The sequence below is a fragment of the Petaurus breviceps genome, unplaced genomic scaffold (assembly GCF_028583685.1).
Source record: "Petaurus breviceps papuanus isolate PSGF00001 unplaced genomic scaffold, PetGlider_PUasm1.0 129, whole genome shotgun sequence".
In the NCBI taxonomy this organism is placed as follows: domain Eukaryota; kingdom Metazoa; phylum Chordata; class Mammalia; order Diprotodontia; family Petauridae; genus Petaurus; species Petaurus breviceps.
This window is the reverse complement of record NW_027185665.1, coordinates 995802-1008627: the sequence shown is the minus strand read 5'-3', so window position 1 is coordinate 1008627 and position 12826 is coordinate 995802. Positions and strand designations below refer to the sequence as shown.

The 12826-nt window shown below is 40.3% G+C and overlaps 1 protein-coding gene across 1 annotated transcript in view; it reads left to right on the top strand.

Annotated features, from left to right (window-relative positions):
• The window catches only part of LOC138172711 (threonine--tRNA ligase 1, cytoplasmic), a 57579-nt gene extending 45117 nt beyond the window's left edge, over positions 1-12462 (top strand). The window contains exons 15-19 of the mRNA XM_069102475.1: positions 8467-8567; positions 9019-9123; positions 10086-10158; positions 11070-11184; positions 11936-12462. Coding sequence (XP_068958576.1) covers positions 8467-8567; positions 9019-9123; positions 10086-10158; positions 11070-11184; positions 11936-12084 — 543 coding nt within the window. The 3' untranslated portion in view covers positions 12085-12462. The remainder of the gene's footprint in view (positions 1-8466; positions 8568-9018; positions 9124-10085; positions 10159-11069; positions 11185-11935) is intronic.
• Positions 12463-12826: the final 364 nt, after the last annotated feature.

The window sequence follows — 12826 nt, the reverse complement described above, 5'->3', positions numbered from 1 at the left end:
ATTGGACATTACTGTCTTTCTGCCACAATCTATATTCTTAACAACTATTTCTTTATATTCGCATCTTCTCAGTTTTTGACAAATAAAAAGGCTTTTTTTTCTTCCTCTTTTAACCATCCAATTGGTCACATATAGACAAGTAATCACTTTACATCCTTTACATTGTGATTTAAGTTGATTTGATACATTATTTAATATAAAAGTAATTTTTGTGACTCCTTATTAAAGAATAGTACCTTGCAAAGTATGTTTGGGGGGAGGAGGGTGCTAGTATTTGGAATCATGAAAGGAAATATACCTTCAAGTGTTGTAGAAATCCTGGCCTTGGCCTTCCTTCTCCCTCTCTCTATCTCAAATCTCTCTCCTCCACATGTCCAGTTATTTACTCCCATGGCTTCAAATATCTCCCTAAGTCCATGTCTGTAGGCTTCATCTTTTCCATATTTGCATTTTCATCTGTCTAATATCTCTACCCAGCTGTCATCCAAAACAAACTTCTCATTTTTTCCTCCTGTATCAGCAATGCAATATTCACAATGCCTATGGCAACTATAAATATGCTGAGGTGGTTATTAATCACAAAATATACCAGGCTCTCTACATGGGAGATAAAGCTAGGACAATTATTAAAATACCAGAAAACTGAGTCCCAAAACCAGAAAGTCAATGCTATCATAGTAGTTACAAAATTGACACAGGTAGATAATGTAGACAGCACCCACATTCTCAAGCCTTTAAAACAGAGCAGGCTACCTCGGCCACTACCTCTGCTGTGCACTGCTGCCGCCGCTTCTTCTTGCCCCACCCCTTCCTGCTACATCAGCAAGTCCAGCGGGGCATGGAAGATCTTTAAATCCCATAACCCTCACATTCGGCCCCAAGATCTTTCATGTCCCTTACTTGGCAAAAACACATTAGGAATAACTGGTGTCAACAGAATTTCACAGCAATATAACAAGGATAGCACACAATAAACACAGAAAAAAATATTTTAGGGTGGGGCTTGAGCACAAGCTCCCCATCATTCCCCCCCAACAAATGGGGCCCCAAAATCTTGTGGTAAGGGGTGAAGGTCTCTTCTTCCATGGCTACTTGCTGCCGAAATCGGATATAGAGCTGTCCCTGTCCTAAGGGGTCCCATTTGAGAGGTCAGTTCTTAATATGCTTGATGCCAGGTCCAAGGGTGACACATCACACTTGCAGACGGGGTGACATCCAGCTTAAGATATCAGGCATCTACAGGTGGAGGGTACCAAGCCTGCGGAAACAAATCTAGCAAACAAGGTGAACAGAAAAAATCAAGAAGAAGCAAAGAGACAATAACCACACTATTGTAGCCTCACTCACAGTAAAATATATGAGTTAAGGTACAATTTTGTAATCATCTTCTCCATAATAAACAATAGTTAGTGTTATCCCTCCCACGTGTTATCTCCAGTGTTATCTCTGCAGCCTTTGGAACATCATCTGGCTTCCATTTTACCCATACTTGAGCTCCCGATTTTATTCTATCAGTAGAACCAAATCCTTCAGTTCCTCTGACAGTTGTTTTGGAAGGAGGGTCAGTTTTTATAAGTGGTATTGTTTTACAAGGAACGGTAATCACTTGAACTATCCTATCATTTTTATGAATCTGTATGGGCCTTCACCTAAATTATGGAATGTTACAACAATTTCTCCTTGATAATTAGAATCTATTACTCCAGCCAATACATGTATTCCTTGAGCTGCTAATCCTGATTTGGGTAAATCTGTCCAAAGTGATTTTTAGGGATTCTTATGCATATCCCAGTGGAGATTTTTCTTATTTCTTTTCTGTCCAACCAAAAGTCCTCTAAACAATGTAAATCATACCCAACCAAACCAGGTATTCCTGGGTACGGTGCTGGGACATCTGACCTCAAGGTCCAATACTCAATATTTGGGATCTTATGTGTTTGTTGTTTTCTAATTTGCAGATTGGGGGTCATCATTCTGGCTAGAGGCGTACTTCCTCCCAATGGTCTATTATTCAAATTACACAAAGCCATGAACAAATTATCCTTCCAATGTTGATATGAATTATTGGAACTTAACTTCCTCAACTGTTCTTTCAGTAATCCATTCATTCTTTCAATTAACCCAGATGCTTCTGGATAATATGGAATATGATATATCCATTCTATATTGCTTAGTATACAATACTTCTTCATTTCATTGCCTTTGAAATGTGACCCATTGTCACTTTGAATCTGCATTGGGGTTCCATAATATAGACTTATGAGATCTAGGGTTTTACAAGTGTTTTTCTGGGTTGCATTCTTATAAGGACAAACCACTAGTACACCTGAATAGGTGTCAACACAAGTACATATAAATCTGCATCCTTTATCCAGTGGTAGTGGACCAATATAATCTATTTGCCAGATTTGGGCTGGGACTTTTCCTCTTGCTATCTCTCCAGTTACTACCCGAGGAACAGTTCACTCCTTTTCCAATTGACATATTATGACATTCTTCTGCTATCTGTTTTAACAGTGAATGAGAGATACTAATACCTCGATCTTGCACCCACTGGTGTGTGGCCTGGACCCCCAAATGGCCTGCTGTTTGGTGGACCCATTTTGCTAATACCGGATCATCAGTTGTTGTCAAAGTAGGGACAATATGTTCAGTAGCAATCTTTGCCAGTCGATCAGCATGAGCATTGTATTCACGTTGTGGTGTGGTGGGGGCCACATGAGCATCTACATGAAAAACTGACAAGTCAGTGACCAAAGACATGTTCCAGATATCATCCCATAATTCTTTGCCCCAGACTTGTTTGCCATGAATTTCCCAATTTTCATTTTTCCACATGGGCATCCATGTAGCTAACCCATTGGCTACCGCCCATGAATCAGTGAATATATGACACTGTCCTCCTTGTTCTATTTTGATGGCTTGATATACTGCCATAAGTTCAGCATATTGGCCACTTCCACCTATCCCAGTACTTTCCAAAGTCCTTCTAGTACAGGGGTTATAGGCCACTGCTTTCCAGTGTCTTTTGGCCCAAATATTTTGCTGTCCCATCAGTAAACCTTGTATGTCTCTTTTGTTCCTCAGCTAATCCATCGTATCCCTCATTCTATTTTACAGTGGACTCAACTGTTGCTTTGGCTCAGGGGGTGTGTCATTCCTCTCAATTTCTATGTTTGCTACAGATTCATGTAGAGCAGAGACTGCGCTTTTGCCTGTTTTCGCTCTATTTTGAATATACCACTTCCATTTGATTATACTAACCTCTTGGGCATGTCCAATTCTGTGAGAAGCTGGGGTACTCATTACCCAGGTCATAATTGGGATTCCAGGTCTTAATATCACTTCATGGCCCAGAGTCAGTTGTTCAGTCTCCACCAAATCCAATATGCAGCTAACAACTGCTTTTCAAAAGGTGTATACTGGACTCCAGATGAAGGGAGTTTCCTACACCAAAATCCCAAGGGTACATTTCTACTTAGTTGTTTTTGCCATAAGCTCCAGTTTGCGTAATCATCTTGTACAGTCACTTGTAATTCCACTGGACTATTTTGCATGGGCCACAAATCTAGGGCCAATTGTACAGCAGCCTTGGCTTCTTCAAAAGCTTTACTCTGCTCAAGTCCCCAGTCGAGTACATATTTCTTCCAAGTGACTCTATATAAAGATTTCAAAATCTGTCCCAAATGTGGAATGCGGTGCCTCCAGTATCCAAACAATCTTATCAACTTTTGGGCCTCCTTATTGGTAGGGGTAGGAAAATCCTGAATCTTTTGTCGGGCTTGTGGAAGAATCTCTCATAGTCCCTTGTTCTTTTATATACCCCCAAATTTTACATTTTTAGCTGGTCCTTGAACCTTTGCTTTGCAGGGTTAATTTCCCACCCAAGTATATTGTCTACCCTGCCAAGTGAAAGCAAATTGGTCGCATTGTTTAGGGTCTTTTGGGATGGTGAAGAAGGTATTTGCCAAGTCAATAACTGTATACCAAGTCCCATCATATTTCTGGATCCTTTCTATTAAGGTGATGGTATCTGGAACAGCAGCATACAAAGGGGTCAACCTTATTCAACCGTCTATAATCCATGGTCATTCTCTACATCCCATCTGATTTTCTTACTGGCCAGACAGGATTATTCCATCTTGTGGTTGTAGGGACTAACACTCCTGCTTCTACATATTCCTTTATAGTAGTGGTAATTTCATCTTGCCCACCTGGCACACGATACTGTTTTAAAGTAATTACTTCAGAAAGTTTAGGTAAAGTGACTGGGTCCATTTTTATTTTTCCCACTAAAACTGTATTAATTCCTATCTTCCTTACAGCAAATTGGTATCTTCCTTCAGGTAAATTCAGAGTCATGCCTCTCAATACATCTATTCCAAAGATGTATTCAGGAATGGGTACAACAACCACAGTATATTCTTTCTTCGGGTTACTGCCTAATTTTCATTGTTATTTTAACTTGTCTGGCTGATTGATATTTCAGCCCCTCCTAGACCTGTGGTGGTAACAGGAGTTCCATGTTTAAACTTATCAGGGTTTCCATAGATAAGTGTGGCCTCAGCCCCAGTATCAAGCAATGCCCTAGTCACAGTAGTTGATCCATTCTTCCAATATATTGTTAAACCAATATGGGGTCTGCAATCTCTTCTGTATATCTCTTTTATCTGGGCTGGGGCTTGGCCTGTCTCCTATTCTCCCTGAAGTTGAGGCAAATTTAGATACAAAGATTCAGATTCAGAAATACCTGCAGGGGTGGTTCCTGCTTCCCTGTTCATTCTAATGCTAAGTACCTTTTCTTGGTACAGCTTATGCAGCTCTTCAGTTGGAATACCATCTATTCTTCTAGAGTCCACTCCTGCTCTCAATAGAGCAGTAAACAGTTTTGTCTCTGAATCCTCTGGCTGTTTACTCTTTTCTCTAGAGGCAGTTTATCTTGTCCCCATTCCCATAGGTCACTTAATTGTGAAATCTTATTCAGCACCTCTGAAAGAGGGTGCCTTATTTCTCCAATCAATAGAGTCAGAATTAGGTGCTTATATGCAGGAGGAGCTGTCTTCACTATGATATTTCTATGAGGAATTCCTAGGGGGGTATCATGATATGCATTTGCATCTCTAATCATGATAGCAGTTTTCATTACCTCCTCCTTTAGCTTTCTCATACAGTCTCTAAGTGAGTACCAGGGTCTGTCTCCCCTAGGCCACATAGATTCAGTAGGATATTGCTTTTTGCATCCCTCTGCAGCTAAGGCTAGCAGATTAGTTTTGTTTTTTCCTCCTTGCATATGGTGATCCCTAAAAGCTTGGTGTACAAAAGGATTCTGACTGATACATATGAATTTTAAGCAGTCCTCATTGTCCAGTGTTATTCCTGCCTTCATCAGTGATTCTTACTATCCAAGACACTAAAGACTCCCCCCTTCTTTGGGTGAATCTACTCAATATGTCAGTGATCTCCTGTTGAGTGAAATCCTCAATTATCTCCCTGGACTCTGTTTTGCCCTGGTGGTTCTCTTGTCTTCTTCTTCGTATGGGGAGAGCTTCTACATTAGAAGACTCCTCATCTAACCTTGCTCCATTCTCCTCACACACATTCTCCTGGAAGCTGTCAGGGCAACTCTGCCCAGCCTGTACAAAAGCTGCATGCACATTCCTTCTGCATTTTTTGCTTCCTTTTAGCTACATGAACACTAGCTTGCTCCTGGACCACATGAGTCCCTCTAGTTTGCTCTTCTGAGTGCTGTGACACAGAAGAATCCTCAGGCAAACCAGTCGACTCCCTAGCCATCCGAGCTCTTTCTTCCAGCAGCTTATCCCTACTTTTACACATAAGGTGATAACTTGTTAGCAGGACCCAGCCTCTCCTGTACACTCCTGCCAGTTCTTTGCCTGGTTCTATGGGTATTCCTTGCAAATATCTTTTCAAATCTCCAGGTTCTCCCTCTTTTAGCCTTGGTTCCCAGTTTTCACAGGGCCCCATGCTTTTGGCCCATTCTCTGGCTAGAGAGGAATAAGGCAAATCCTCCCATCCTGGGATAGCCATTTCTCCCTCTAAAGCCCCCCTGCTTCCAAATAGAGGCCTGCCATTTTGTGATCCCGCCCTTGTCGCCAAATGTATCAGCAATGCCATATTCACAATGCCTATGGCAACTATAAATATGCTGATGTGGTTATTAATCACAAAATATACCAGGCTCCCTACATGGGAAATAAAGCTAAAACATTTATTAAAATACCAGAAAACTGAGTCCCAAAACCAGAAAGTTAAAGCCATCATAGTACTTACAAAATTAGCACAGGTAGATAAAGTAGAAAGCACCCACATTCTCAAGCCTTTAAAGCAGAACAGGCTACCTCAGGCAAAGATCCTCCTTTCCCCACTCATAGCAACTACTCAGCGTCCAGGAGGTGTGCTCCCAGCAGCTCCAGCTCCCGCAGTTCTGGTCCCTGGTGGTCCTCAGCAGAAGTCTGAATTTCTGAAAAGCAGAAATTCTGGTTTGCTCAAAATAAAGGGAGTTTGCACCTCCACCTCAGCCACTACCACTGTCTCTGCTGGCCGCTGCTGCTGCCGCTTCTGCTGCCAGTCACCACAGGAATTCTAGCTTGGCTTCTGCTTCCTCTTGCCCCCACCTTCCCTCCTCCCCCCCCCCCCCCCCCCCGCCTTCCTGCTTTGTCAGCAAGTCCAGCGGGGCATGGAAGATCTTTAAATCCCATAACCCTTACACCTTCCCAAATTTGTTCTTCAAAGTTTAGCTAATGAACCTCAGAGGTCTCTTACTCCTTACCCCAGTGTCCCTGTTTTATTTTTGCTTTTTGGAGGGGGGAAGGTAAGGTAAATTGGGGTTAAGTGTGTCAAGTGTCTGAGGTTGGATTTGAACTTAGGTCCTGTTGACTCCAGGGCCGGTGCTCTGTTCACTGCACCACCTAGCTGCCCCTGGTGCCCTCATTTTACAGATGAGGAAACAGACCAGGGAGCTTAAATGACATGTCTGTGATTTGTTTCTTATATACAGTAGGCCCTTCTTTAATATTTATCCAGTGAATGGTAGTACCATGATCTTCTCAGTCATTTGTTCTCAAAATTTCATTCTTTTTTAATCTTTCTTTATCTCTCACATCTAAACAGCTGACAAGTTTTGTTGATGCACGTTTTTCCCATGTCCCTGTTTCCATTCCCGCTGCCAGCACTCAAATTCAGACACTTCTTCTCTCTTGTCTTAATTATTGTGATACCTCTTTGTTGTTCCTTGCACAAAACATTCCATCTGCTGACACTGGGCATTTTCACAGGCTGCCCTTTAGGGCTAACCTTTGCCTTTCATTCCTGACTTCCTTTATGTCCAAAGCTAAAGTCTTACATCTTGCAAGAAACCTTTCTTGATCTCAATGGCTTCTCTCTGAAGTCATCTGTTGTTCCTGTACTCATCCTGTTTGTATGTAATTTGTTTACACAGTCTCTCCCATTTAGTCCATGAGCTTTTGGAGAGAGATATTGTTTCCCTGTCTTTGTATCCCCACTGTTCAGCAAAGTATCTGACATGTAGCAGGCACTTAATAAGTGCAGGTTGACTATTTATGTGGTCTCTGTCCCCCACTGGGATACCACCCTGACCAGGCAGTTCTGCACATTACTCCTGGACTAATCTTTCCAATGCCAATCACATCCTTCCTTGTTTCTTGTGGGATAGAATCTGAACTCCTGGTCTAGGTCAGGGGTGAGGACAGACAAATTCAGCGCACTTTGTACAGCTTCGTCTTTCCCCATTCCTCCTACTAACTTTGTTTATATTCCATCCTGCCACAGACTAAAAGCATGCCCATCCTTAAAGTCCATTTAGCACTTTCCTCAGCAAAACCTTCTCTGTTAGCCCTCCCTTCATTCTCCTCCCCAGCTCTACCCCAGGCATGCACACAGGCCAAAAATGATTTTCCCTTCCCTGAATTCTCACAGCCCTCCATTTGTATCAGACAGGCAATGTGATGTGGTAGATGGAGTACTGGATTTGGAGTCAGGAGAATCTCCGTTCACATTCAGGCTCCAGCACTTCTAACTCCTGTGTGACCATGGCTGAAGTACTTTAAAGTCTTTTGAGTATCAGGTTCTTCAGTAGTAATTTGTGTAGAATTCGTTCAACCAAGCTGTTAGGAAGCACAGATGAGATAATTTATATAAATTAATTTGCACTTTTTAAAAGTTAGCTCATATTATTTGTATTATCTTTTTTGCACTTAGCAGATTTTAATTTGTTATTTATATATACATTTTATCCCTCTTTCAAAATGGTATATTCCTTGAGCAGGGATCTTAATGTTTTTCCTTTATCAACTAGCATAATGTTATATCTAATATACATTTGTTACTCAGTTTTGATTAAAAAAAGAGATTGGCAACAAAAACTCACTTTACCATTATTCACTATTATAGAGATTATTTCACAGTGAATTTGATCTTTCTTATTAGATCGACATTCAGATTAAAGATGCTATTGGTCGATACCACCAATGTGCAACAATTCAACTAGATTTTCAACTGCCAGTTAGATTTAATCTTACTTATGTAAGGTGAGTGTGTGTCTGCATCATTTCCCAGGTGAGTCTTTTATTTAAAAGGAATATTTAAAGCCTCTTGCAGTAACGTGCTGCTCTGATGCTTTTTCATAGATAGCACAGAGTTAACATCTGCCTTTTGAAGGCAGTGTAGATGGAAATTAACTCTGGCGTGACCAGTCCAGTCAGGACTTTGAGTAGGGCCCATTCTGGACTAGTTTTCCTAGGACTTGCCTGGTTAATGAATTTGGAGTTTTTCATAGCTGGTTTGGCCAACAAGTGTGAAACTTTTTAGCCATAGCAACTGTAAACAGCTGTCTAGAAAATTACATAAGTGTTGCGATCTGTGCTAGTAGAGCGAGAACCCACATCAAGGAAATTACAGATTATTAGAATGTTGAACTATACTTAAGAGGAGATATTTACTATGGAATAAGCAAAAATATGTTCTTGTTTTTCTTTATAGTCATGATGGCAATGATAAAAAAAGGCCAGTAATTATTCATAGAGCCGTTTTGGGATCTGTGGAAAGAATGATTGCTATCCTAACTGAAAACTATGGAGGCAAATGGTAAGGCAGGAGCATGTGTATTTAAAAATGTAATGCCTGCATAAATTATCAGACTTGGCTAATGTGTTGATTGGTTTTGGTGACCTTTTGTTGGTTTTGTTTTGATTTTTTCTTCCTTTTTTCTTCTTTGTTATAAGGGATGGCCCCCTGGGGTAGGGGTGGTGAAGGGATATATGGGAAAATGGAGGTGAGATGTAAAGGATAGCAATCAAAACCAAGACTCTTAGCTCTCCGAGGGCGACGTTTCGTGTTTGCCTTTGTATCCCGGCATAGGAACACAGACTTTCTGCTAGGCTTGTATGACCTAGCATCAGGCTGTGCACATAATAGGCATTTGATGAATGAGGATAGTATGGGGTGGGGGGGATATGTTAGTATCTGGATAGGGATGCCATCTGGACCTGTTATATCATTGGCATAGGGAACTTCTTGGGGAAGAAACTGCCTCTACTGATGCAGGTTGGCACCTTCTCAGTAACTTAGAGAGTTGCCTAGAGTACCCAGAGGTTACTTGACTTCCCAGGGCCACATAGCCAGTATATATCAGAGACGGGACTTGAGGTCTTTCTGATTCCAAGGCTTGCTCCCTTTTTGCTATGCCATTCTGCTTCTTATATCCGAATATGTGAGGTAACTCAAGGAATATCTTTGTCTTTTGTAGGTTTGTCTGTAGGCTGGGAAGAGAGAATAATTTCAGTCGAACCTTTTATGATTCATGATTTTTAAATGTATATTTTTATCTATTTCATTTCACTTAATGTCAGTGAATGATAATTTATTTCAGAGTTTTTGAAACTTTGCCATCATTATGAATAGAATTCTATTCAGATATTAATTGAACATTGTAAAAGGAGAGTTACGGAAAACTCAGCAGCCTTTTATATTCCCATTCTGTATTTCAGGGAAAAAATAATATTGAAAAAAATAACTAATCTGCTTAAGATTGTCTTTTTCTCCCACAGGCCTTTCTGGCTGTCTCCTCGGCAGGTAATGGTAGTACCAGTGGGACCAACATGTGATGAATATGCCCAAAAGGTAATGTATACATTTTGCTTTTTAGGCTTTTGCGATTTATTTGTAGATTTTTCTCTCAGGTTGCATGTATCAAAAATAAATGTGATTGTCACAGTCATGGCAAATTACATTCACTTTTTAACTTTGGCGAAGATAATTGCTGTGTGATCAGAAGAAAGATTGACCAGTTGTAGATTTTTAAAGTGGTGTTGTTGGTAACAAACTGGAAGACAGATTGCAGTATTAAGAAGCTACCTTATTTTTCACACGAATGTCTTTGAGCCTTTTGAAAACCTAGTAAGTAAAAGGATGTTTGGCTAACATCCATAGCAAGGAAAGTGCTTTGCAAATTCATATATCATCCAGCTGTTGTCCTTCAGTTGCAAATGGCAAGTGTTGGTTTGGTTAGCTGATGCTTTGTCCCTTGAGGTGATTTCATCTGAAATTTTTTATTTATCCCAGCACCCTCATATGAAGTGTGAGGATTTTAAAATTCATTTTAATTAGGAAGTAACTATTATTGGCCTTTAGTTTAAAATTGTACCTGTTACTATTTAAAAATAGTAACCTGTTTGGTTAACATCAGGGCAGATAAATAATTCATATATTTTGCCTGAGCTTGACCTTGAACCCACATCTTAGCAAGTCCACTGCTCTGCCTCTGTAGTTCAACTATACTTAGCTACCTAATGTTGCTTCTCCCTTATTAGTTTGAGAAAAGCACTTTGTAAACCTTACAGAGCACAGTATCTTGAGTTATTCACATGGTCTTTAGGATTGTTTTAAGTGTGTCCTTCAGACTCTCTTAGTGTTATTTTCCACATTGCCTTCTTGAAGGTTCAGATTAGAGGCTAAGCACCACTAATGGATTCTAAAGTCATGAATCAAAATACAGTTTGAATGAGTCTAAAAATGTATCCTGTCTTGCCTAGGTGCAGCAACAGTTCCATGATGCTAAATTAATGTCTGACGTTGATTTGGATCCAGGCTGTACATTGAACAAGAAGATCAGAAATGCACAGCTAGCACAATATAACTTCATTCTAGGTAAAAATGAAAAATAATATTAAAAGCTATCCTTCTGGTTCTGTAAAGGAACTGGGCTGGGCTGAGTCTGAACACCAGAAGAGGGCTGGATAGGCTGATAGAAAACCTTGTACATTTTAAATCTGCTTGTTTAGGTAGCTTTGTTACAAATCTCTGTAATTCACATAGCATAATATGGGATATTTTGATGTATAGAAAAATATTATCTAAAAGTTCAGGTTTTTATATCCTTTCATCCCATATATTTCTCAGTTAACACTGAGGGTTCCAATTTGGAACCCAAATAACAACAAAACCCCAGGGTATTTCTGTTAGATTGTCTGCAGTGCTTGAGCAGGGGCAGCCAGGTGGCTCAGTGAGGAAAGCACGGGCCCCAGAGTCTGGAGGACCCAAGTTTGGTTCCGGCCTCAGACACTTGACACAAAAACACTAGCCAGGTAACCTTGGGCCAGTTACTTAACCCCAAATGCCCTCCAAAAGGGGAAAAAACCAAACTTGGTGAGCAGTAGTAGTTTCAGTTAGATAAACTGTTCACATTTACAAGATACTTTAAGATTTGTAAAATGCTTTTTTCACAGCAGCCTGCCAAGTTAGATAATTTATTACCCTTTGTAAAAAAGTATCTGTGTTACAAGGGGAAATGATGATCTCTGTTATCCTCAATGAATATTAAGGTATAAATTTATATATATAACTAGCTAGTCTCTGATGTCCCTTTAAAGAATTCTGAACGTCCTTTTGTGTCTCTTAGTTGTTGGTGAAAAAGAGAAGACCAGTGGGACTGTGAATGTCCGGACAAGAGATAACAGGGTGCATGGAGAACGCACGGTGTCAGAGACGATCGAAAGGCTGCAGCAGCTGAAGCAGGCTCACAGCAAGCAAGCTGAAGAAGAATTCTAACAAAGGCTTCCTCTCCTCCCCCCCCCCCCCCCCCATTGGTTCAGTCTAAAAAGAACAGCAGGTTTTCTGTTTTTCTAAATAACATTCAATTTGTACAGGTTGTATAACCTCAGTTTTTACTGGCTACAAAAAGAATATCTTTGCACTGCGTGCCCAGGATTTTAGATAAGTTTTTAGGGTGAGCCTCCTTTTCCCTGTTTTTGCCATTTTTAGACACTGAATAAATATACTTGAAACATTTAATTAATAAAAGCAGACTGAAAACTGATTAGATTCCCTAAATATCTGATCACTGAAAATAAAAGAATGCTTCAAAGTGATATGGGAAAATATTCTGTAAGATGTGATCATTGAATAAATTTATTTTTCCCACTTAAATTGATATTTGAAAAATCCATTCCCTTAATGGAAGGAGACCATTACAACTGAGAAGACTGGAAAAGTAAATGAGAGCAGATAGCTTTTGTTGGTGGAGGAGCCCAGAATGAGTTAAAGGATGGAGGTGTGTTGAAACCTGGCTTCCTGAATGACTGAAGGGTTTAGGTTTGATGAAATGGGCTAATGGTTGCTAATCTCTTTGTTCATATGCATTGCTGTATTTTAATCTTTTAAAAATGCAGGAATTTTCATTGACACTCTGTGTATCATTCAAAGCCTGCCATAATCTGACCCCAATTTACCTTTCCCTTCTAATCTCCCTCTACTCTATATAAACCATCTACTCCAGCCAACTCATCCTATT